This window comes from Haliotis rufescens, unplaced genomic scaffold (genome assembly GCF_023055435.1).
Source record: "Haliotis rufescens isolate VD_foot unplaced genomic scaffold, xgHalRufe1.0.p SCAF_24, whole genome shotgun sequence".
Lineage (NCBI taxonomy): Eukaryota > Metazoa > Mollusca > Gastropoda > Lepetellida > Haliotidae > Haliotis > Haliotis rufescens.
Window position 1 is genome coordinate 8,171,054 of NW_025963935.1, and position 23,396 is coordinate 8,194,449.

General features: G+C 43.4%; 2 protein-coding genes across 2 annotated transcripts in view; both read left to right on the plus strand.

Annotated features, from left to right (window-relative positions):
- Positions 1–4,988, plus strand: part of LOC124128147 (scoloptoxin SSD14-like) — a 56,466-nt gene extending 51,478 nt beyond the window's left edge. Inside the window, exons 10-12 of the mRNA XM_048402142.1 lie at positions 246–486; positions 2,231–2,344; positions 3,647–4,988. Coding sequence (XP_048258099.1) covers positions 246–486; positions 2,231–2,344; positions 3,647–3,793 — 502 coding nt within the window. The 3' untranslated portion in view covers positions 3,794–4,988. The remainder of the gene's footprint in view (positions 1–245; positions 487–2,230; positions 2,345–3,646) is intronic.
- Positions 4,989–10,703: 5,715 nt separating this feature from the next.
- Positions 10,704–16,582, plus strand: LOC124128437 (alpha-(1,3)-fucosyltransferase fut-1-like). The gene is made up of 2 exons (XM_046491855.2): positions 10,704–10,926; positions 14,231–16,582. Exon 2 carries the CDS (start codon positions 14,240–14,242, stop codon positions 15,518–15,520), a length of 1,281 nt encoding a protein of 426 aa, XP_046347811.2. The 5' UTR covers positions 10,704–10,926; positions 14,231–14,239; the 3' UTR covers positions 15,521–16,582.
- Positions 16,583–23,396: the final 6,814 nt, after the last annotated feature.

Sequence of the window (23,396 nt, forward strand, 5' to 3'; positions counted from 1 at the left end):
GCAGAGTTGCGCCCCCTGGACACGCCAGAAACCTATGATTGTAGGTTCGAATCCCGGTTCAACCCGATTATGTTTCTAGGTTTGTCAGCACCATACCCGTGCTCGTGGGTTTCACCGAAGAGTGAACGTCTAAGACCTGCATCACTTCGGGCTTTCCTCCCACATTAAGCTGAACCGCCGTAATTCTGTTAAAAGCAGCGTTAAACCCAACTCACTCACTGAATCCAGGAATTGTCCGTATTCAGGTTTGGGTCAGGTATCCGTGGAACTCGCACCGGCATCATCTTCAACGATGAGATGGACGACTTCTCCTCCCCCAACATCACCAACGCATTCGGCATCCCCCCATCACCCGCCAACTTCATCAAACCTGGGAAACGCCCACTGTCCTCCATGTGCCCAGCGATATTTGTGGACAAGAATGGTGACGTTAAACTAGTTGTGGGTGCTGCAGGCGGGTCTCGCATCACCACAGCAACAGCATATGTGAGTTCAAATTGTTTGTGTTGGTGTACAGTGTGTCTTTGGATGAGTGCCTGTTTTACAAATGACACGTGTTTGGCAGGACGATGTGAGCTGTGTGGTGAGTGATTCATCTTGTGTGATGCGTTTTGAGTGAGGTTTTAGTGAGGGATTTTTCACAATTCTTTTGAAGAGGTGAAAAATGTGGTAAAAATCTTAGTTTTGTTTGTGTTAATCTGCTAACAAGCTTCAGTCTTACAGAGCAGGATAGCTTCAGTCAAACAGCAGCATTAGCTTTGGTCTAACAGCAGCATTAGCCTCAATCAAACAGCTGCATTTGCTTCAGTCAAACAGGAGCATTAGCCTCGATCAAACAGCAGCATTAGCTTCAGTCAAACAGCAGCATTAGCCTCTATCAAACAGCAGCATTAGCTTCAGTCAAACAGGAGCATTAGCATCGATCAAACAGCAGCATTAGCTTCAGTCAAACAGGAGAATTAGCTTTGGTCAAACAGCAGCATTAGCCTCTATCAAACAGCAGCATTAGCTTCAGTCAAACAGGAGCATTAGCTTTGGTCAAACAGCAGCAATAGCCTCGATCAAACAGCAGCATTAGCTTCAGTCAAACAGGAGAATTAGCTTTGGTCAAACAGCAGCATTAGCTTCAGTCAAACAGGAGCATTAGCTTTGGTCAAACAGCAGCATTAGCCTCGATCAAACAGCAGCATTAGCTTTGGTCAAACAGCAGCATTAGCTTAGGTTAAACAGCAGCATTAGCCTCGATCAAACAGCAGCATTAGCATTGGTCAAACAGCAGCATTAGCTTTGGTCAAACAGCTGCATTACCGTCGGTCAAACAGCAGCATTAGCTTCAGTCTAACAGAGCAGCATTAGCTTCAGTTAAACAGCATAATTAGCTTTGGTCAAACAGCAGCATTAGCTTCAGTCTAACAGCAGCATTAGCTTCAGTCAAACAGCAGTATTAGCTTCAGTCAAACACAACATAGAGGAATTAAAATACAACAATATGTTGTGCATTTTGTTTTGTGCAGCGTGTGTTGTGTGATGTTTGATCTATGACGTGCCACTTGAGATGTGTGACGTGTGACATACGATGTGTGATGTATGATTACAACATGTGATGTGTGACGTAACATGCGATGTCTGACGTGTAAAGTGTGATGTGTGATTTGAGGCCTGTAATGTGTGACTTGTGACATGCAACGTGTAATGTGTGATGTGTGACTTGTAATGTGTGATGTGTAACGTGTAATGTGTGATGTGTGACGTGTAATGTGTGACGTGTAATGTGTGATGTGTAACGTGTAATGTGTGATGTGCAACGCGTAATGTGTGACGTGTAATGTGTGATATGTAACGTAATGTGTGATGTGTAATGTGTGATGTGTAACGTGTAACGTGTAATGTGTGATGTGTGTCGTGCAACGTGTAATGTGTGATGTGTGACGTGTAATGTGTGATATGTAACATGTAATGTGTGACGTGTAATGTGTGATGTGTAACGTGTAATGTGTGATGTGCAACGTGTAATGTGTGATGTGTGACGTGTAATGTGTGATATGTAACATGTAATGTGTGACGTGTAATGTGTGATGTGTAACGTGTAATGTGTGATGTGTGACGTGTAATGTGTAACGTGTAACGTTTAATGTGTGACTTGTGACGTGTGACGTGTAATGTGTAACGTGTGATGTGTGACATGTAATGTGTAATGTGTGACGTGTGACGTGTGATGTGTTTGTTGCAGGTTGCTGCTCGGGTCCTATGGCTAGGGGACGACATCAAGCAGGCCATCGACGCCCGTCGCCTCCATCACCAGCTGCTGCCACCATTCATCTCTTTTGAACCAGAGTTTGACTCAGTAAGTAGAGGGTGTGGCACATCTTGAACCACAGTTTGACTCAGTAAGTAGAGGGTGTGGTACATCTTGAACCAGGCTTTGACTCAGTGAGTAGAGGGCGTGGTACATCTTGAACCAAGCTTTGACTCAGTAAGTAGAGGGCGTGGTACATCTTGAACCACAGTTTGACTCAGTGAGTAGAGGGTGTGGCACATCTTGAACCACAGTTTGACTCAGTAGAGGGTGTGGTACATCTTGAACCAAGCTTTGACTCAGTGAGTAGAGGGTGTGGTACATCTTGAACCACGCTTTGACTCAGTAGAGGGTGTGGTACATCTTGAACCAAGTTTTCACTCAGTGAGTAGAGGGTGTGGTACATCTTGAACCACGCTATGTTGAACCACACTTTGACTCAGTGAGTAGAGGGTGTGGTACATCTTGAACCAAGCTTTGACTCAGTGAGTAGAGGGTGTGGCACATCTTGAACCACGCTTTGACTCAGTAAGTAGAGGGCGTGGTACATCTTGAACCACAGTTTGAGTCAGTGAGTAGAGGGTGTGGTACATCTTGAACCACAGTTTGACTCAGTGAGTAGAGTGTGTGGTACATCTTGAACCACAGTTTGACTCAGTAAGTAGAGGGTGTGGTACATCTTAAACCAAGCTTTGACTCAGTGAGTAGAGGGCGTGGTACATCTTAAACCAAGCTTTGACTCAGTGAGTAGAGGGCGTGGTACATCTTGAACCACGCTTTGACTCAGTGAGTAGAGGGTGTGGTACATCTAAAACCAAGCTTTGACTCAGTGAGAAGAGGGTGTGGCACATCTTGAACCAAGCTTTGACTCAGGAGAGGGTGTGGTACATCTTGAACCACGCTTTGACTCAGTAGAGGGTGTGGTACATCTTGAACCAAGCTTTGACTCAGTAAGTAGAGGGTGTGGTACATCTTGAACTAAGCTTTGACTCAGTAAGTAGAGGGTGTGGTACATCTTGAACCACAGTTTGACTCAGTAAGTAGAGGGTGTGGTACATCTTGAACCACGCTTTGACTCAGTAAGTAGAGGGTGTGGTACATCTTGAACCACGCTTTGACTCAGTAAGTAGAGGGTGTGGTACATCTTGAACCACGCTTTGACTCAGTAAGTAGAGGGTGTGGTACATCTTGAACCACGCTTTGACTCAGTAAGTAGAGGGTGTGGTACATCTTGAACTAAGCTTTGACTCAGTAAGTAGAGGGTGTGGTACATCTTGAACCACAGTTTGACTCAGTAGAGGGTGTGGTACATCTCATTCACTCACAGAATCACATATTTGTCTGTTTCAGGGAGTTATTGCTGGACTGGAAGCTCTAGGTCATAATGTCTCGTACACCAAGTTGGGAGAATCCATCGTCCAGGGCGTCACCCGATCCAAACACTGGCTGTACGCCAACTGCGACTTCCGCAAAGGAGGCTATCCGGCAGGCCTGTGATCTGTTCCCATCACAATCAGGAGAAAGAGATGTTTGAAATATCAAATTATTTTTTTAATTATTTTTATGGAAGAAAGATTTTCATTTTTATTATTTTTATCAAGTTTGTGAGGGTAAAAAATCTTCTTCAAACCAGTATGCCGGATGAAAGCTGTCCAAATGATGTGTGAGCAACACATTCATTGTCAGATACAGCTGGAGGAAGATACCATTCGTGACCAACTCCTGTTATTCCGGGACAAGCCGAATAGCGACTCGTGCCTCTCTCATGGCCATTTTTGCGACCGGGTTCCGTCTGAGCACAAACAGGCATACCTAAAAGAATGGTCAACTCGTTGCGTAATGGTTCACATACATTTCCCCATATATTATATATATTTCAGATGCAATTTAAAGCACATTGGGACATGCGGAATTACACAGTATGATTGAACACATTTAACTGTGCCTTGGGTATATTTTTAGATGCAAGACATGTAAAATCAAAAATTATTTCTGAGGGATTCTTTGACGAAGAACTTGAAATCATACTCGCATTCTGATTGGTTTGTCGTACACATAACATTGAACCATGCTTGGAGTTGAACTCACAACTGACTGACCATTATGTTTACAAACAAGAGATGACTGCAGGGACTCCGAATACTCTTATTCCAATTATTTACTTTGTCAATTTGAATTTTTGTTTCTTTACAACTATCAGGTAATTGGTGTAGTAAAAATGTAAGGGAGAAGTTGGTGGATTCGTCTGTGATCTTGAACCAATCTGATCAAACAGACAAAAAAGGTAAATTCATCTGGGAAATTTGATCAGTCGTAAACCTTTTCAAAATTAACTGTGATGACATTCCCAAAGACATAAAAAAAGTATAAACATGACTACATTTGGGGTTAGAGGGCAAATTTAAAGATTCTTGTAATGGCCGCGACCACACAAGTGGCAACGATGTTACCGAGTGTGTAACGAAGGTGTCACTCCCTTGGCGGAGAAAATATGCTTACTCATATAAAGAAAACTGCTACAATGGTAGATCCACCTGGTGGCAGATACTTGTGTGGTGAAGGGGAGACAACTACTCAAACCAACATTCCACTACCTGAAACATTGTCCAGCATTTAATGTATACAGAGTATCTATTTATGCACAATACATTGTATATATATATGTATAGATATATATATTTTTTAATTTGGTTATGTGTGTCAGTTATTGGAGTTAACAGAGCATGAGATCTGATTTATGCCAGCCATAGACCCATCTGAGGGCTCCTACTTATGCATGGAAGTGTGTGTGTGTGTGTGTGTGTGTGTGTGTGTGTGTGTGTGTGTGTGTGTGTGTGTGTGTGTCTCTGTGTGTGTGTCTGTGTGTTGGTCTGACCAACAGATCAGTGTCTGCCTACCACAGAACTATCTCGCTTGGGAAGGAGGGACAACTGCTGCATGCTAACAATGTCTTTATGTTTTGTTTTGTTTGTTGTTTAACGCCACACTCAGCAATATTCCAGCTATATGACGCGGTCTCTAAATAATCGAGTCCTGACCAGATAATCCAGTGATTGACATCATGAGCATCGATCCACGCATTTGGGACACGATGACATCCATCAACCAAGTCAGCGAGCCTGACCACCCATCCATTAGTCGCCTCTTATGACAAGCATAGCCCCCTTTTATGGCAAGCATGGGTTGCTGGAGACCGAGTTTACCCCGGATCTAATGTGTATATGTAGTTGAATGATATTTACTCTTGTTTATCCTTTCGTGTTTCTGTTTCTGTTATATATGGTGGACCTTAGTGGGTGAGTGAGGGAGTGAGTGAACGAGTGAGTGTTTGTACCGCTGCTGTGAACAGTTTCGAACCCACAATGAAAGAGGCATCTCTGCTGCCCTGCTTGATAAGGTAACTTACTCTGAGAAGTGTGGGTTTGAATCCCGGATGGGACTCAGACTCTAACACTGCTAGAATTTACCGTATTCGACGTAATAAGCGCCCCGCTCTAATAAGCGCCCACAGCGATATTTGCTAATATATTGGCTAGTGAACAATCCCAGTTGGCACCCCTTCTGATTGATCAATGTACACAAGACTTATTTTTTCGCGTATAATACGCACTCGTTTGTTATATGCACCCTTAATCATGGGCAATTATATTCTGAAAAAATATATCTGTCGTACATAAACATTTCAGGCTGTCAGCATAAACCACGAAATTTATCTTTTAACTCTGTTTTTTTCACCAAAATAATATTCTAATAAGAGCCCCCTATTTTCTAATTTTTAGAGCGCCCTGGGCGCTTATTAAGTCGAATACGGTATATGAAACCACGAAAGCCCAATTCCCCAAATAACCTATGTTACAGTTGACCACTTGTGTTATCGTACTCTTTGTGAGTCTTGTCCAATGAAGTAATGAGGTTAATAATTACTCTTCTTCCTGAGGCAAGGGAGTTAGCTGAGTATAAAAGTCCAGTTTCCACCCTCGTTGAATTAGGCTGAAATTATGGAGTTATATTTTGGGTGGACTAACGAGTTAATGTATAGTCAAAATCGCGTAAAGAAATCAGCATCTGGTTTGTAAACTGCTGTGCAGATTTCGTCGAATGCGAGATTTTAAAATCTTCTCATATTTTTATCCATGGTGCTCACTTTATTTGACGCAGACCGCCTCCGTGGTCTAGTGGTAGAGCGTCCGCCCGAGCGACGTTCAAAGATGGTACTTGTTGTTACCCTGTCTCGGCATAAAGGGGCTAAAACAAGGACTGGTCGGCTCGGAGTCAGTATACTGTGTCTGAGTGTGGTATTCATGTTATTTTGCGGCATGGTATCTCAGTGAGCTAGCACTGTAAATAGGCACTAGTCCGGACTAGTACAAGCAGCCACACACATACATGCATGCATGTCGCTATATAAGTGCAATAATCTTGGACGCGACGTTAAACCCAATTTTACCTCAGCTTAGCTGATGCACTTTGCGAAGTAAGACCCTTTTATTACGATGTAGATCTTGATTTCCGACCAGATCGTTTCACTGGGCGACAACATTTTGTTTGAGGCCAATGCAAGTGGTATGAGAGTGAAATCTGATTGGTCAATTGGAGGGGCATAACTCATTATATCGACTGGTGGCGCTAAGATCGAACCCAGAAATTGCAGCCTAGATCGGCAATACAGTCAGTTAAGTCCCTTGCCTCGGGGCGATGTAATTACTCGGCGTACACGTGCTAGGTCTGACACCTAACTATTGCTATAAGGGACTTTCCTTCATATTCAATGTTAAACTGAATCACATGCAGATCTGGAAAAGATGATGAAAATAAATGCTTATGATTTGTAGTTGTTGTGTAGTTCATGCAGACAGAGTTTGTTCGTGTTTTGTGTCAAGCCGCACTCAACAATATTCCAGCTATATGACGGCGGATTGTAAATAATTAAGTCTGGACCAGACAATCCAGCGATTGACATCATGACCATCAATCCACGCAATTGGGAAATGATGACATGCATCAACCATGTCAGCGAGCATGACAACCCGATCCCGTTAGTCGCCTCTTACGACAAGCATAGTCACCTCTTACGACAAGCATAGTCGCCTCTTACGACAAGCATAGTCGCCTCTTACGACAAGCATAGTCACCTCTTACGACAAGCATAGTCGCCTCTTACATCAAGCACAGTGTTTTACGACTATGCTTGTCGTAAGAGGCGACTAACGGGATCTGGTGGTCATGAAACCTCAAACGTAACTCCTTTAAGTAACTCCTTTACTTTGCCGCCTCCGTGGTCTAGTGGTAGAGCGTCCGCCCGGAGAGCGGAAGGTCCGGGGTTTGATCCCCGGCCGCGTCATACCAAAAGACGTTAAACGATGGTACTTGTTGTTACCCTGTCTGGCGTTCGACATTAAGGGGCTAAAACAAGGACTGGTCGGCTCGGAGTCACTATACTGTGTCTGAGTGGGGTATTCATGTTAAACTGCGTCATGGTATCTCAGTGAGCTAGCACTATAAATCGGCATCAGTCCGGACTAGTACAAGCAGCCACACACACACACACACGTGCATGCACGTCGCTATATAAGTGCAATAATCTTGGACGCGACGTTAAACCCAATTTCACCTAACCTCGCCTTTACTTAATCCAGCAGCTCCATACTTTTTTTAGGGATTGACTAAGGTCAAAAACAGTACCTGTGTTACCATGATGTCTTTGTCAGTAAATTTCAATCACAACTCACCAATTATCTTCTTTATTTGTTGTGAAATGTTTGTTCTATCTGATGACATTGGTATCGCCCAGCTCCTGTGGTCAGTCATCCCATGCCATGAATTGAGCCATTTGTCATGGTTCAGAAATAGGGGTGTGCTTAACTTTTTTCTTTGTGTATATTTGGAACCCAGGTCTCCTACACTCTCACTCAAATGTGGGGGCACGGGTGGCCCAGTCGTCTAAGGCGCCGCGACTCGCTGTGCAGAGTTGCGTCCCTTGGGCACGCCAGAAACCTATGGTTGTTGGTTCGAATCCCGGTTCGCCCCGATTATGTTTCTAGGTTTGTCAGCACCACACCCGTGTTCGTGGGTTTCACCGAAGTGGTAAACGTCTGAGACCTGCATCACTTCGGGCGAACCTCTTACATTAAGCTGACACGCAGCGATATAACTGGAATACTGTTAAAAGCGGCGTTAAACCCAACTCACTCACTCACTCACTCACTCAAATGTCTAAAGAACTGGCACCCGGGTGAAGTGAAGTGAAGTGAAGTTAAACTGATGTCCTGATGGGAGGTGGCTGAGGTGAAATGGGGTTTAAGGTCGCTTCCAAGATTATTGCACTTATTTTGAGACGTGCATGCACGTGTGTGTGTGTGTGTGTGTGTGTGTGTGTGTGGCTGCTTGTACTAGTCTGGACGTATGCCGATTTATAGTGCTAGCTCACTGAGATACCATGCCGCAGTGAGACTACCCCATTCAGACACAGTATACTGACTCCGAGCCGACCAGTCCTTGTTGTATCCCCTTTATGCCGAGCGCCAGACAGGGTAACAACAAGTACCATCGTTTAACGTCTTTTGGTATTTCTGCCATATTACTGGAATACTGTTAAAAGCGGCGTTAAACCAAACTCACTCATTCACTCGTTCACTTATTTACTTACATTGGAGATTTTACGTGCGCTTTCCGACTGAGAGCGTATTTCGCACACGGTGTTCGTTCACTGCACCCGCTGCTAAATATAGCTGCTCGCAGTCACGTGACTGTCGATCCTCAGTCGGAACTCAACACACAGTTTGTGGCAATGTATTATATTACATCATTGAATGCGTGTAACAAGGCCTGTACATCCACTTTATGAGGAAAGTATTACATCTCTCCATATTCTCTCATGTTGCGGGGGCACGGGTGGCCCAGTCGTCTGAGGCACCTCGATTCGCCGTGCAGAGTTGCGTCCCTTGGGCACGCCAGAAACCTATGATTGTGGGTTCGATTCCCGGTTCGCCCCGATTATGTTTCTAGGTTTGTCAGCACCACACCCGTGTTCGTGGGTTTCACCGAAGTGGTAAACGTCTGAGACCTGCATCACTTCGGGCTTTCCTTCGACATTAAGCTGACACGCCGTGTTATAACTGGAATACTGTTAAAAGCGGCGTTAAACCCAACTCACTCACTCACTCACTCTAATGTTACTTTAGGATGGCGTAGATATGTTATCACTATTGAAGAGGGAAAGTTTACTGCTGCAGATTTGGGGCTGGATATCAGCCTCTGAGCAAGTCTAGATTTATCCCTGGTGACATGCCCAACTCCATGTCCCAGATGCCGAAATAAAATTTGTTATGGATTCATTTTTAATATAATTAAAATCAATAGTAGTGAGGGGAAATTCTTTGTTAAATGGCGACGTCGCAGGACTGAAAGGTGAAGATATAATACTAGTATATAGACTTTATTAGGGACGACTGACCATTTAATATTCAAGGGTGGAGACTACTGGGCGGTGGGGTAGCCTAGTGGTCAAAGCGTTCGCTCGTCTCGCCGAAGACACGGGTTCGATTCCCGACATGGGTACAATGTGTGAAGCCCATTTCTGGTGTCGTGATATTGCTGGAATATTGCTAAAACCGGCGTAAAACCATACTCACTCACTCTTTCATGTTTATTCATTGAAAAGATCCACTAACTCTATGCCTTTCAGGTTATATTGGTTTTACTTAGAGCACCAGATAAAAAACGTGGGCAATGTAACTGTTGACAATCTATTGATTTGCAACTTGTGCGTGCTTGTGTTTACGGTTTCCAATACTTTTGATACAATTACTATGGGAAGTAAAAACAAAATTTAGTTACCCCGCCCCGAAGAATGATATATTATTGACATGCTGTATATTGACAATATAATATATTCTGCCTGACATGAGCACTTCGAAGTAGTGCACGCTTCTCACTTTCAGGCATGGTGACTTCCTCATTGACCGATACACCATTACATCGGACTTATGACTCATTCTCAATCCCCACATGCAATTAGACAACTAAAATATAACCCCAAACATCTAGACTAAAATCTAGTCTCTGAAATAAACATATCGTACATAAAAAAAACAGTTGTTCAGTTATCTTAATAAAAATATAATAAAAAGGAGCCCAGTGACTCTCTCCTGATACTGCAGTGATCTAGACTTGCCAAACATGATAGACTTGCATGGGCTGTATTTGATATATATTTGTATCAGGGTCTGTAAGACAGACTACATTACATCGGACTTATGATTCATTCTCACTCCCCATATGCAATTTGACAACTAAAATATAACCCCAAACAGATTATATATAACCCTCCTCTTTAGATATTTTTTGACACTCGACTGGTACCCACATATTCTGAACCGAATTCATCGCCCGTGCAATCAAGTTTCGCCGGGTGTGACGCCATAGCAAATAGCCTGTGGTTGTCCCCCTTCACGCCTACCACGAGGAAGGAAGCTTGTGGGCGGGGCTTATCGATCGGGACTGGATCCGCGTATGCGGGTGTACACACCGTAACATGTCGGAGGGAACACAATTTTGAACAAAGGAGCTCAAGCGGGATGTTGTTCAAGGAGAGCATTTTGTTTATTGAACGAACTGTTTTATAGGATTCGGTGAGTACCTAAGAGAACAAACAACTGTATGGATGACAACGCCAGGCTTAGATCTATGACATCTAGCAACATTTTGATTTAGATTCTTACATTGTTATCAAGCTGGGTGCTTTTGTACAAATCGATCATGCAGCGTCTATTCAGATTTAAGAATATATCTTGCGAAAAGTGCCTCGTCTATTAACCCTAAGTCCATATCTGATCGCCTATGGACCAGGCCAAATTCATTATGCAGTGCGATTATTGATCAATGTCTGTTGATGCTCTGGACAACGTGTTCAAGCGTAGGATGAAGAGAAAAGCTGTGTTTACATCGTTCAACATTCATTCTAGGCTGATGATTGGAAAGGTTATTTGCCTCCTCTGGTCCTAACCAGCTGTATTGATGATCACGTTGTGTGAAGGGATAGTGTCAGTTGACATCACGAGTGAAGACCCGGGGTAGGTTTTCAGCAACCCCCCACACACGTGCATGCACGTCGCTATATAAGTGCAATAATCTTGGACGCGACGTTAAACCCTATTTCACCTCACCTGACCTGAGGTGTACGAAAACATGACAATACATGGCGACCCTCGTCGTCGTGGACACAGCAATTGCCACAATCAGGTTTCTATAGGGTGGTGGCGGGGTCTTTCGGTGTGTAGTCACTCAACCTTAACTTAGTTGATTATGTCCGATGTGCACTGGTAGAGATAAGGTTCCATTTTGTCATGATCTTTATATTTTCTGTAGGCTCTGAATCGATTTCGCGACTTGTACATAATGAAATATACTGTAAACTACGTTTATAACGAACACGCTTATGACGAGGTGACGCATATAACGGACTGTTGTTTTGGTCCCGGCCATTTGCGGCATGCTTTAGTTTAAACGCTTATAACGAACTCCGGTTATAACGAACAAAATATATTGGTCCCTTTATGTTCGTTATAACTGTTGTATTTGTAAAATATATTTGGATCAGTGAGTATATAGAGGTCACTCCTCTCAAAGCAGGAGGATACGGCCACATCAGTGAATCTTTCCACCCGCATCACGTGTTCTGCTCGGACCTGTATTGCACATGCGAGGAATATATCGATCAATTCAATATAGCTTTTAAACCCGGGGAATACAGCTTCCAGTACACATTACTTGTCGGGTGCTAACACAGTGTGACCCGATTGATTGCTGCCAGTGTTTCCCAACACAGTGGAAGACCGCTTTGGAGACACATTCGATTAGGAAAAGTCTGTCGTGATATAGCTGGAAGAACTGCATACTGACTAAAGTTACTCACCCACTCCCACAACGTGACTCACCTTTAGGTGAGGTGGGATAAGGTGAAACGGGTTTGACAAGATATTCATGAACACAAGATACCCGATTCACAATCTTTCAAGGGGCTACACAAGATATTCATGAACACTAGATACCCGATTCACAATCTTACAAGGTGCTACACAAGATATTCATGAACACTAGATACCCGATTCACAATCTTACAAGGGGCTACACAAGATATTCATGAACACTAGATAGCCAAATTACAATCTTACAAGGCGATACACCAGATATTAATGAACACCAGATACCCGATTCGCCATCTCACAAGGTGATACACCAGATATTCATGAACACTAGATACCCGATTCACAATCTTACAAGCTGATACACAAGATATTCATGAACACTAGATACCCGATTCACAATCTTACAAGGTAATACATAAGATATTCATGAACACTAGATACCCGATTCACAATCTTACAAGGTGATACACAATATATATACATGAACACCAGATACCCGATTCACAATTATAGAAGGGGCTACACAAGATATTCATGAACACTAGATACCCGATTCACAATCTTACAAGGGGCTACACAAGATATTCATGAACACTAGATAGCCGAATTACAATCTTACAAGGCGATACACCAGATATTAATGAACACCAGATACCCGATTCGCCATCTCACAAGGTGATACACCAGATATTCATGAACACTAGATACCCGATTCACAATCTTACAAGGTGATACACAAGATATTCATGAACACTAGATACCCGATTCACAATCTTACAAGGTAATACACAAGATATTCATGAACACTAGATACCCGATTCACAATCTTACAAGGTGATACACAATATATATACATGAACACCAGATACCCGATTCACAATCATAGAAGGGGCTACACAAGCTATTTATAAACACAAGGTACCCGATTCACAATTTTACAAGGTGATACAAAAAATATTCATGAACACTAGGTACCCGATTCACAATTTTACAAGGGGCTACACAAAATATTCATGAACACTAGGTACCCGATTCACAATCTTACAAAGGGGGACACATGATATTCATGATCACTAGATACTCGATTCACAATCTCACAAGGTGAAACACAAGATATTCAAGAACACTAGATACACGATTCACAATCTTACAAGGGGCGACACAAGATATTCATGAACACAAGGTACCCGATTCACAAGTGTTGATGTATATGTTATCAGAAGACAGACGTGTCCCCAGATAGCGTGCTGTATTCTTTGTTTGTTTGTTTGTTGTTTAACGCCGCACTCAACATTGTTCCAGCTATAAGACGGCGTACTGTAAAAAAGTTAGTCTGGACCAGACAATCTAGTGACTGACATCATGATCCACGCAATTTGGATGCAAAGTATTATATCTCTCCATATCTTCTCATGTACCCGTGAAGATCTGGGGTAGAATAGGTTTTCAGCAACCCATGCTTGCCGAAAAAGGCGACTATGTGTGTCGTAAGAGGCGACGAACGGGATCGGGTGGTCAGGCTTGGTTGATGCATGCCATCGTATCCCAATTACGTAGATCGATGCTCATGATGTCAATCTCTGGATCGTCTGGTACAGACTCGAATATGTACAGACCGCCGTCAAAGAGCTGGAATGGTGTTGAGTGCGGCGTTAAACAACAAACAAACACACATCTTGTGTCGTTTCTTAATTATGTCTATTGTCAGAAATGCACTATGTGTAAAGATATAATAGGAGAGTGAATTTCTAACACTCGTAAATATTAATTGATCTAGAAATATTTAAGCAACGCTACAAGGGCCTATGGTCTGAGGGTCGCGTTCTACAAAGCTACCGTTACTGTATGTGTTAACGTCTGAGGTAGCGTGACTGTTGTTTGGCTGCTGACGTCGCCGTCCACAACGGCGTGTTCATTTATCCTGCTATTTGATCATTTCAGGAACTGATTCTAAAGAGGTACTCATTTTTGTGTGACGTATCAGAAACATATTCGTTCTCTGTTTTAGGTTCAGACGATGCAACGATTACCGCGCATAGTCGCTGTGAGTGGTATATTGTTGTGTGGAATGGTTGTGCTGTACTGCAGCGTGGCAGGGCAGGATCCAGTGTGGCTGATGCCGCTTCAAGCTTCCCCTGTGAACTACACAATCGACAGTCTGTCGGATACAGACCTAGCATCGCTCAGGGCAGACAATGACATCAATGATGGCCCATACTACAAATTGGTTGTCAATGCTTCTACGAAATTTCCATATTTCTACAAGCCAATTTCATTTCACTCCACCGAAAAGTACAGACAGAAGGTTTCCTTCAACGTGAATTTCGAAAATGCACACCAGACAGCACATGAAAACCAATCAAAGATGATACTGTTTTATAACGCGCCGAAATGGTTTAATTTCAGGGATTTTTGTCCACGAGGTTTACAAAAGTGTCCACAGAAAGGCTGCGAATGTTCATACGATCCCGCGCAGATTGCAAAAGCAGATGCTGTGATCATCGATGTCGTTGAACTAGACAACATTCCACCTGCCAAACAAGCTAAGCATGTGTGGATCATGTTTGGCCTAGAGTGTCCAAAATATTTTCAAAGTCAATACTACGAATCCAGTCGATGGCGCCGCATGTTCAACTGGACTATGACTTATCGGCTGGACTCGGATATTGCCTTGCCTTACAGTGTTCTTTTTCGCAAGGCACCACAAAAATCAGCTAATTTCACTAAAATCGCTTTGAAAAAAACTAAGTCAATTCTTTGGTTTGTAAGTAACTGCAAGACGCCCTCTAGGCGTGAAGACTACGTCACCGAATTACGCAAGCATATACCAGTGGACATATATGGGAAATGTGGTCCCTCGCAGTGTACTCGTGACAGCGATTGCCAGCATTCATCTTTCAATGAATATAGATTCTATTTAGCGTTTGAAAATTCTTTGTGCATCGACTACATCTCTGAAAAGTTGTATAAAACCTATTCTCACAACATTGTTCCTGTCGTTCGTGGAGGAGCTGACTATAATTCCCTGATACCAAAAGGAACGTACATTAACGCAGCAGACTTTTCCAGTCCAAAAGAGCTGGGTAAATATCTTAATTATCTGGAAACAAATGCTACAGCTTATGGTGAGATCCTGGAAGAGAAATCCAGATATAGAAATGACAACCACGAAGCAGATGAATCTGCATTCTGTGATATTTGTGTGAAGCTTCATAATCTGGATAAATATTACCAATACTATTATGATAATGTCCGCTGGCTCAACGAAGGCACATGTCACAATCCCAACGACGTTTAATTAGATTTGTTTAGAGTTTATCATATTTGAAAGAGGAGTTGATATTCCTGACAATTGTACGCCTTCTCCAGGCAAGGGACTTCACTGACTATAAAAGTCCAGTTTCCAGCCTTGTGGAACTGGGCTGGAATTAAGGAGTTATATTTTGGCTGGACTAACGAGTTTGATAATAGTCCAATAAAAATTCGTAAACTGCTGTGCAGATTTTGGTCGATTGCAAGATTTGCATGCATGTGTAACGCCAACGAAGTGTCAACAGATATTTTCAAAATCCTTTCATGTTTTTAATCAAGATACTCACATGATTTGCTGCGCTTCTCGAAGAAAGACCCATCTTATTACTATGTAGATTTTGAATATCAATCATATCGTCTTGACTTGGCACCGCCATTTGATATGAGAGGTGAATGTGATTGGTCAATAGGAGGGACGAAGAGGGGACATAACTCTGATTGTTACTGGTGGCGCTACGATCGAGCCCAGAAATTCCAACCAAGGTTGGAAACTGGACTTTTACATTCAGTTTACTCCATTGCCTCGGGAAGATGACAATTGTATTAATATAAATGACATGCATTATGCATTCTGGTTTATGCATTATGATTTATCCACTGCTGATTTGTCCACTATTGGCTGCCCAAACCCTGCCATCTTCTACTTTAAACAGGCACTGCTCCTGTTTTGGCATGCACAACTTCCGGCTTTCCTCCAACAAAAATCTGACAAGCCGTGATATAACTGAATTCATTTACAGCAGCGTTAAACTCAACTACCTCACTCACTCTGACGTTTATGTTTCTGAAACTTTAGTTACTTATCCACAATGACGGGCAAACGAAGGTTGTTTCAAGTGTATCCTTCCTTTGCCCGGCAGTTAACATATGAACAAATAATACATTTAAATCTGTTCACAATTTGGTATATTTGATGTTTCTTTGTGTGAGGTTGAATCGAGACTGTATGTCATTTAATATTATATTTATCACGTGTGTATGTTTCCTGTTGAAGTTAGAATATAATAAAATATTGTCTACCTCTGTCTAACTGAGGTCACTAAACAAATTTCTTGGCTTTGCATGTGTTTGTGATGGGTGCCACCGGTGGGGCAGGATGCACTCACCTTTTAGCGAACACCTGGTATCATTACTATTTGATAGTGATTCATAGACACATGCTAATGGTTTAGTCGGAATTTTACAATCGACTCTGCTTTATGCAGAGATTTCTATTGAATATGGAAAGGGTTTTGTCGCTTTATTATTGTTATTATTATTATTATTATTATTATGTACAGATCAAAATAGAAAAAAAGAGTTTGGATGATCCTGGCACAGTCTGGCTGGTGAGGCATATCGTCAGCTCAGGGCCCTTGCCCCTCTACACGCAGCCCAGACAGCGAATGGGACTTCTCCCAGGACACGCTGCCTAGTCGAGAACTTTTTGGTGAAATAGAAGACTCCCCAACACCGCAGCCTTCTGCCTTACCCAGATTGTCAGAAGGGCTGTATTCCTGGTAGCAAACCCGGGTACTCTTCAAATGCCTGTCAACTGATTGGGAGGTACCAAACCTTAGGCACCGAGAACAATGGGGAGTCGGACAACTTGGTACTTGGGATGCAAGCGTGACATTTCGAAAGTGAGGTCCGCATATTTGCCATGTCTTTCCTCAATCTTGTCAATCACATTACTGTCAAAGGGGACAGAAAATTCAATGATATAAATTATTTCATTGGATTTATCAAAAAGGGCAGGATCAGGTTTGTTGGCCTGTAAAGGCTGTAAATGGGCCTATTCCAAAGACGTTCGTATCTATCATTTTCAATGACGCCCTCTACATATTCCGGGTCGTACCATGGATGGACCTCTGTGACAAAATCACAAGCATGGCGAAGAAAGCACTAAAATGATCAAGCCACACCATCATGCCGCAAAAAGCTGAGAATCCACTGACAATGTGTTGGACAGTCTTATTAATTTCATTGTACAATCTTCATTTCATATTTACATTTTGATGCAAAATCACCCATTGACGGTTTCGAGTGGGAAGTGACTGGTGCTGAGCAACAAAGAGAAAGCCTTCTAGAATATAAGATTACTAAAAAATTACTAAGCAGTATTCCAGTTTTGATAGCTGCCTGTAAATAATCAAATCTGGACCACACAATCCAGTGATTGACATCGTGATCACCAAACCATCCAATTGGGATACGATGACATGCCAGCCCAACCACCCAATCAGCTAAGGCGTCATGATGACCCCCAGGTTTAAGAGGCTAGGGCGAACCCTGTAGTGACCAGGCCCTATGGTCCAGTGCACAGAGTTTACAATGAAGGTGGAAACAGTTAAGATACACCTACATCACGTATCCACCTGAGTGAGTGTACAATACAATCAATGATTCTTGATTTGATTGAGAGTCTCCATGTTCACTGAGGTCCAGCTACGAGGATGGTGTTTCTATCTGCCAGTTGTGTTTAATTCATATGATTGGTTTATTTTGACTCAACCTAATAGCATAATGCTCTTGTTTCACTCGTCGGTCAGACAAAATTATTCTTTCTATAGCAGCAATGGTTTCCAGTTGGGTGGCATCTGAAGGCTTGTCTGACCTTAGGTCATCCTCTATGGACTCCCTACCCCTTTTAAACTGCGGAGACCAACGGCAAACTGTGGAATGGTCAGGAGCATCCTTACCCATCACTTTCCACATGCGATCATGGATTTCTTTCGCTTTGCATCCCTCCTTGGTATGAAAATTGATTACAGCGCATTGTTAATGATTGAGAGAATCCATGATTGTGACACCCTTAGGTGAATGAAGCCATCACATAACTTATTGTTGTGTCTGGAACATGTAATGACACGTGTCAACCTGATGTGATGACTAGTGTAACACCTGCACAAGTTGACATTGTTTGTGTAAACACAAATGCCCAAGTTGCAAAACTTATTGAACGCCCCTCATAGTTGAAATATTGCTGGATGCGGCGTTAAACAACAAACCAACCAACCCTTACTCACCTGTATGTCTTTCAGGTGTCTTGAAACTGATGTGAATAGCATATGTCAACATACCAAAATTCGAAAGCTGCGCCAAATTCTAAAGGTATGAGTCAGCCTACATACGGTCTCATTTACTCGTCGGTCGCCGTGGAAATCTTCCCAATTGTGATCTACTAGATCTACGATCTGGTTCAGATGAGCTCTATCCAAAAGAATATTGTTGGTCTGCCTTTCCACGTTGTACCAACTATCAAGGGTAGAATGGAAACATAAAACCAGAAAGAACAAGCTGATTTCCGATAGATTTTATTTAAATAGGTTACAGTGCATGTATGCACATGTGATCCCTGTGTCACGGAAAAACATACTCTGAATATTCCGCGTATATCAGCTTTGTTCTGAAGGGAAGTTACCGGTAGTGATGTCATATTAGTATAAGTTAACATCAACATCGTTGTGCATATTTGTTATTTTCTTTGATGTGCGGGTGAATTAGTACAAAACACATTTATTTCCTGGTTTAGTTTACTGTTTCCTTCTTGAATCATAATTTGAATCTCTCTTGGATATTTTTTTACATATCTGCAATTCTCTGCTGCAATATATGTGTACATGCATCAATTAGTGTTTAATATTATCTGATGAAGATCCGGGTAGAATAGGTCTTCAGCAACCCATGCTTGCCGTAACAGGCGACAATATTTAAGGGAATCCAACATTTATTCCGAAATGATATGCAAAGAAATTACATTGTGGGATTCAATCTTCATAGTAAAGTCAATATCTGGACCATCAGATCCAGGCATGACATCTTCACATTAAAGTGAATATCTGGACCGTCAGATCCAGGCATGACATCTTCACAGTAAAGTGAATATCTGGACCGTCAGATACAGGCATGACATCTTCACAGTAAAGTGAATATCTGGACCGTCAGATCGGCAAGCATTGTCGTATCCAAAGAGGGGAATAGTCTTCTGTTGCACGCCACTTCAACGTCCACCACAGCACCATTTGCCACCTTTGGGACACACAGTTCAATTCTACTTTCGACCGTCCGAGAACCGGCCGACCAAGAGTTACCACCCCCGCACAGGATCGCTACATTCGAATGTTCCACCTACGTCATCGCAATGCCACAGCTACGGAGATTGCACGACGCATCCCTGGTTTGAGCAGGATATCAGACCAGACTGTCAGGAACCATCTTCGCGAGGCTGGAATCCGACCCAGAAGACCAGTTATCGTCCCTGTTTTTCAACAGAACCATCGACAGCGTCGCTTGCGTTGGTGCCATACCTTACAACTGGAGACGAGTGTGGTTTATGTGACATGACAATGAACAGTTTTCAATGCTTTTGTACAACGACAACATGTAACTATCGAGCTCCAAAATTTCAAATTTGTATCTATGATATTACATTGCATTTACATTTATTATGTACAATAAATTAACTAAAAATCTACCTGTGCGGTTTTTATTTTGAAGACTGTACTTCCAGAAAATGTGACACCTGCAACTTCTCTCTACCACAACCCAGTAACCTAGTCTTCAAAATAAGAACCGCACAGGTACAACTCTCTCTCCCTCTCTCTCTCACACACACACACTTACACACGCATGCACACACACACACGAGACCGCAAGCACGCACGCACGCACACATAGGCACACACATTGACCATGTAATAATATATGGAGTTGAACCCTACCATTTGCAAGTTCTGAAACAACATTCTGCTTGCACTTAATCTTCCCTGCCTTGTCATACTTCACACGTCTGGTTGAGATAAAAACAAGAAGAAACATACATTATGTAAATAAATGATAGATTATTTTTAATATAGAGGCTTTGATAATTTCCACAATAACCTGAACTCTTTGAGAAAATAAATTATATTTACAGGAAATCGAGATACATGCTAAACTGCCATGGATTTCTGCCTATTCAATACCAAGACAGTTTGTATGCACAGTTGAATAGGGAGCACGGGTGGCCCAGTCTTCTAAGGCGCCGCGATTCGCTGTGCAGAGTTGCGTCCCTTGGGCACGCCAGAAACCTATGATTGTGGGTTCGAATCCCGGTTCGCCCCGATTATGTTTCTATGTTTGTCAGCACCTTCCCGTGCTCGTGGGTTTCACCGAAGTGGTAAACGTCTGAGACCTGCATCACTTCGAGCTTTCCCACCACATTAAGCTGACACGCCGTGATATAACTGGACTACTGTTAAAAGCGGCGTAAAACCCAACTCACTCACTCACTCACTCACAGTTGAATATGTGGGACGTAAGTGAAACAGAGTGAGCGCTCAAACATGTTCTGTTTGAGGCCGCAGTCGTCAATAATCAAGCTGTATCCCGATGTCCTGTACAACCAGTGGGGGGTCGATTACAAACAGTCAACCAAGTAACCGAAGCTTACAACCGATCTAATAGAGCTGCCTCTTGCAACGTTAGATAGAGCTACGGATTCTATTCTTTCCCGGGCTCAATGGGTGTGTGGGCTCAAAGAAAGGTCACTGACGAGCTTACAAACCATACCACTATATACACTATTTAATAAAAATCATGCTTTCTGGTTATCCATTGATAGCCATTTTCTTGGTACATTTATTGTGGTTCCTCTTTTATATTTAATCTAACTGTGGCTATGTCCACGCGCATTTGGTTCCGACAAAGTAAGCACGCCTGGAATGCTTAATAAGGGACCAAACTCTTTACACTGCATTCCGGCGCTGCAGTACAGAAAAAGGACTGGTCTGTCACAACGAGACAGTGGTCAGTACAGGACTGGAGTGGTCAGTTACATCCAGACAGTGGTCAGTACAGGGCAGGTCTGATCTGTCATACCCATACAGTGGTCAGTAGAGGACTGGTCTGTCACACCTAGACAGTGGTCAGTACAGGGCAGGTCTGATCTGTCATACCCATACAGTGGTCAGTAGAGGACTGGTCTGTCACACCTAGACAGTGGTCAGTATATGACTGGAGTGGTCAGTTACATCCAGACAGTGGTCAGGACAGGGCAGGTCTGATCTGTCATACCCATACAGTGGTCAGTAGAGGACTGGTCTGTCACACCTAGACAGTGGTCAGTATATGACTGGAGTGGTCAGTTACATCAAGACAGTGGTCAGGACAGGGCAGGTCTGATCTGTCACAACTAGAGAGTTGTCAGTACAGGACAGGACTGGTCTGTCACAACTAGAGAGTGGTCAGTACAGGGCAGGACTGGTCTGTCACAACTAGAGAGTGGTCAGTACAGGGCAGGACTGGTCTGTCACACCTAGACAGTGGTCAGTACAGGGCAGGACTGGTCTGTCACACCTAGACAGTGGTCAGTACAGGGCAGGTCCGTCCGACTAGACAGTGGTCAGTACAGGACAAGACTGATATGTCACACCTAGACAGTGGTCAGTACAGGACAGGTCTGATCTGTCACACCTAGACAGTGGTCAGTACAGGACAGGACTGGTGTGTCACACCTAGACAGTGGTCAGTACAGGACAGGACTGATATGTCACACCTAGACAGTGGTCAGTACAGGACAGGACTGGTCTCTCACACCTAGACAGTGGTCAGTACAGGACAAGACTGATATATCACACCTAGACAGTGGTCAGTACAGGACAGGACTGATATGTCACACCTAGACAGTGCTCAGTACAGGACAGGACTGATATGTCACACCTAGACAGTGGTCAGTACAGGACAGGACTGGTCTGTCACACCTAGACAGTGGTCAGTACAGGACAAGACTGATATGTCACACCTAGACAGTGGTCAGTACAGGACAGGACTGATATGTCACACCTAGACAGTGGTCAGTACAGGACAGGACTGGTCTGTCACACCTAGACAGTGGTCAGTACAGGACAGGACTGATATGTCACACCTAGACAGTGGTCAGTACAGGACAGGACTGGTCTGTCACACCTAGACAGTGGTCAGTACAGGACAAGACTGGTCTGTCACACCTAGACAGTGGTCAGTACAGGACAGGACTGATATGTCACACCTAGACAGTGGTCAGTACAGGACAGGACTGGTCTGTCACACCTAGACAGTGGTCAGTAGAGGGTAGGTCTGATCTGTCACACCTAGACAGTGGTCAGTACAGGAGAGGACTGATATGTCACACCTATACAGTGGTAAGTACAGGGCAGGACTGATAATCACACCTAGATAGTGGTCAGTACAGGGCAGGACTGGTCTGTCACACCTAGACAGTGCTCAGTACAGGACAGGACTGATATGTCACACCTAGACAGTGGTCAGTACAGGACAGGACTGGTCTGTCACACCTAGACAGTGGTAAGTACAGGACAGGACTGATATGTCACACCTAGACAGTGGTCAGTACAGGACAAGACTGGTCTGTCACACCTAGACAGTGGTCAGTACAGGACAAGACTGATATGTCACACCTAGACAGTGGTCAGTACAGGACAGGACTGGTCTGTCACACCTAGACAGTGGTCAGTAGAGGGTAGGTCTGATCTGTCACACCTAGACAGTGGTCAGTACAGGAGAGGACTGATATGTCACACCTATACAGTGGTAAGTACAGGGCAGGACTGATAATCACACCTAGATAGTGGTCAGTACAGGGCAGGACTGGTCTGTCACACCTAGACAGTGCTCAGTACAGGACAGGACTGATATGTCACACCTAGACAGTGGTCAGTACAGGACAGGACTGGTCTGTCACACCTAGACAGTGGTAAGTACAGGACAGGACTGGTCTGTCACACCTAGACAGTGGTCAGTACAGGACAGGACTGATATGTCACACCTAGACAGTGGTCAGTACAGGACAGGACTGGTCTCTCACACCTAGACAGTGGTCAGTACAGGACAGGACTTGTCTG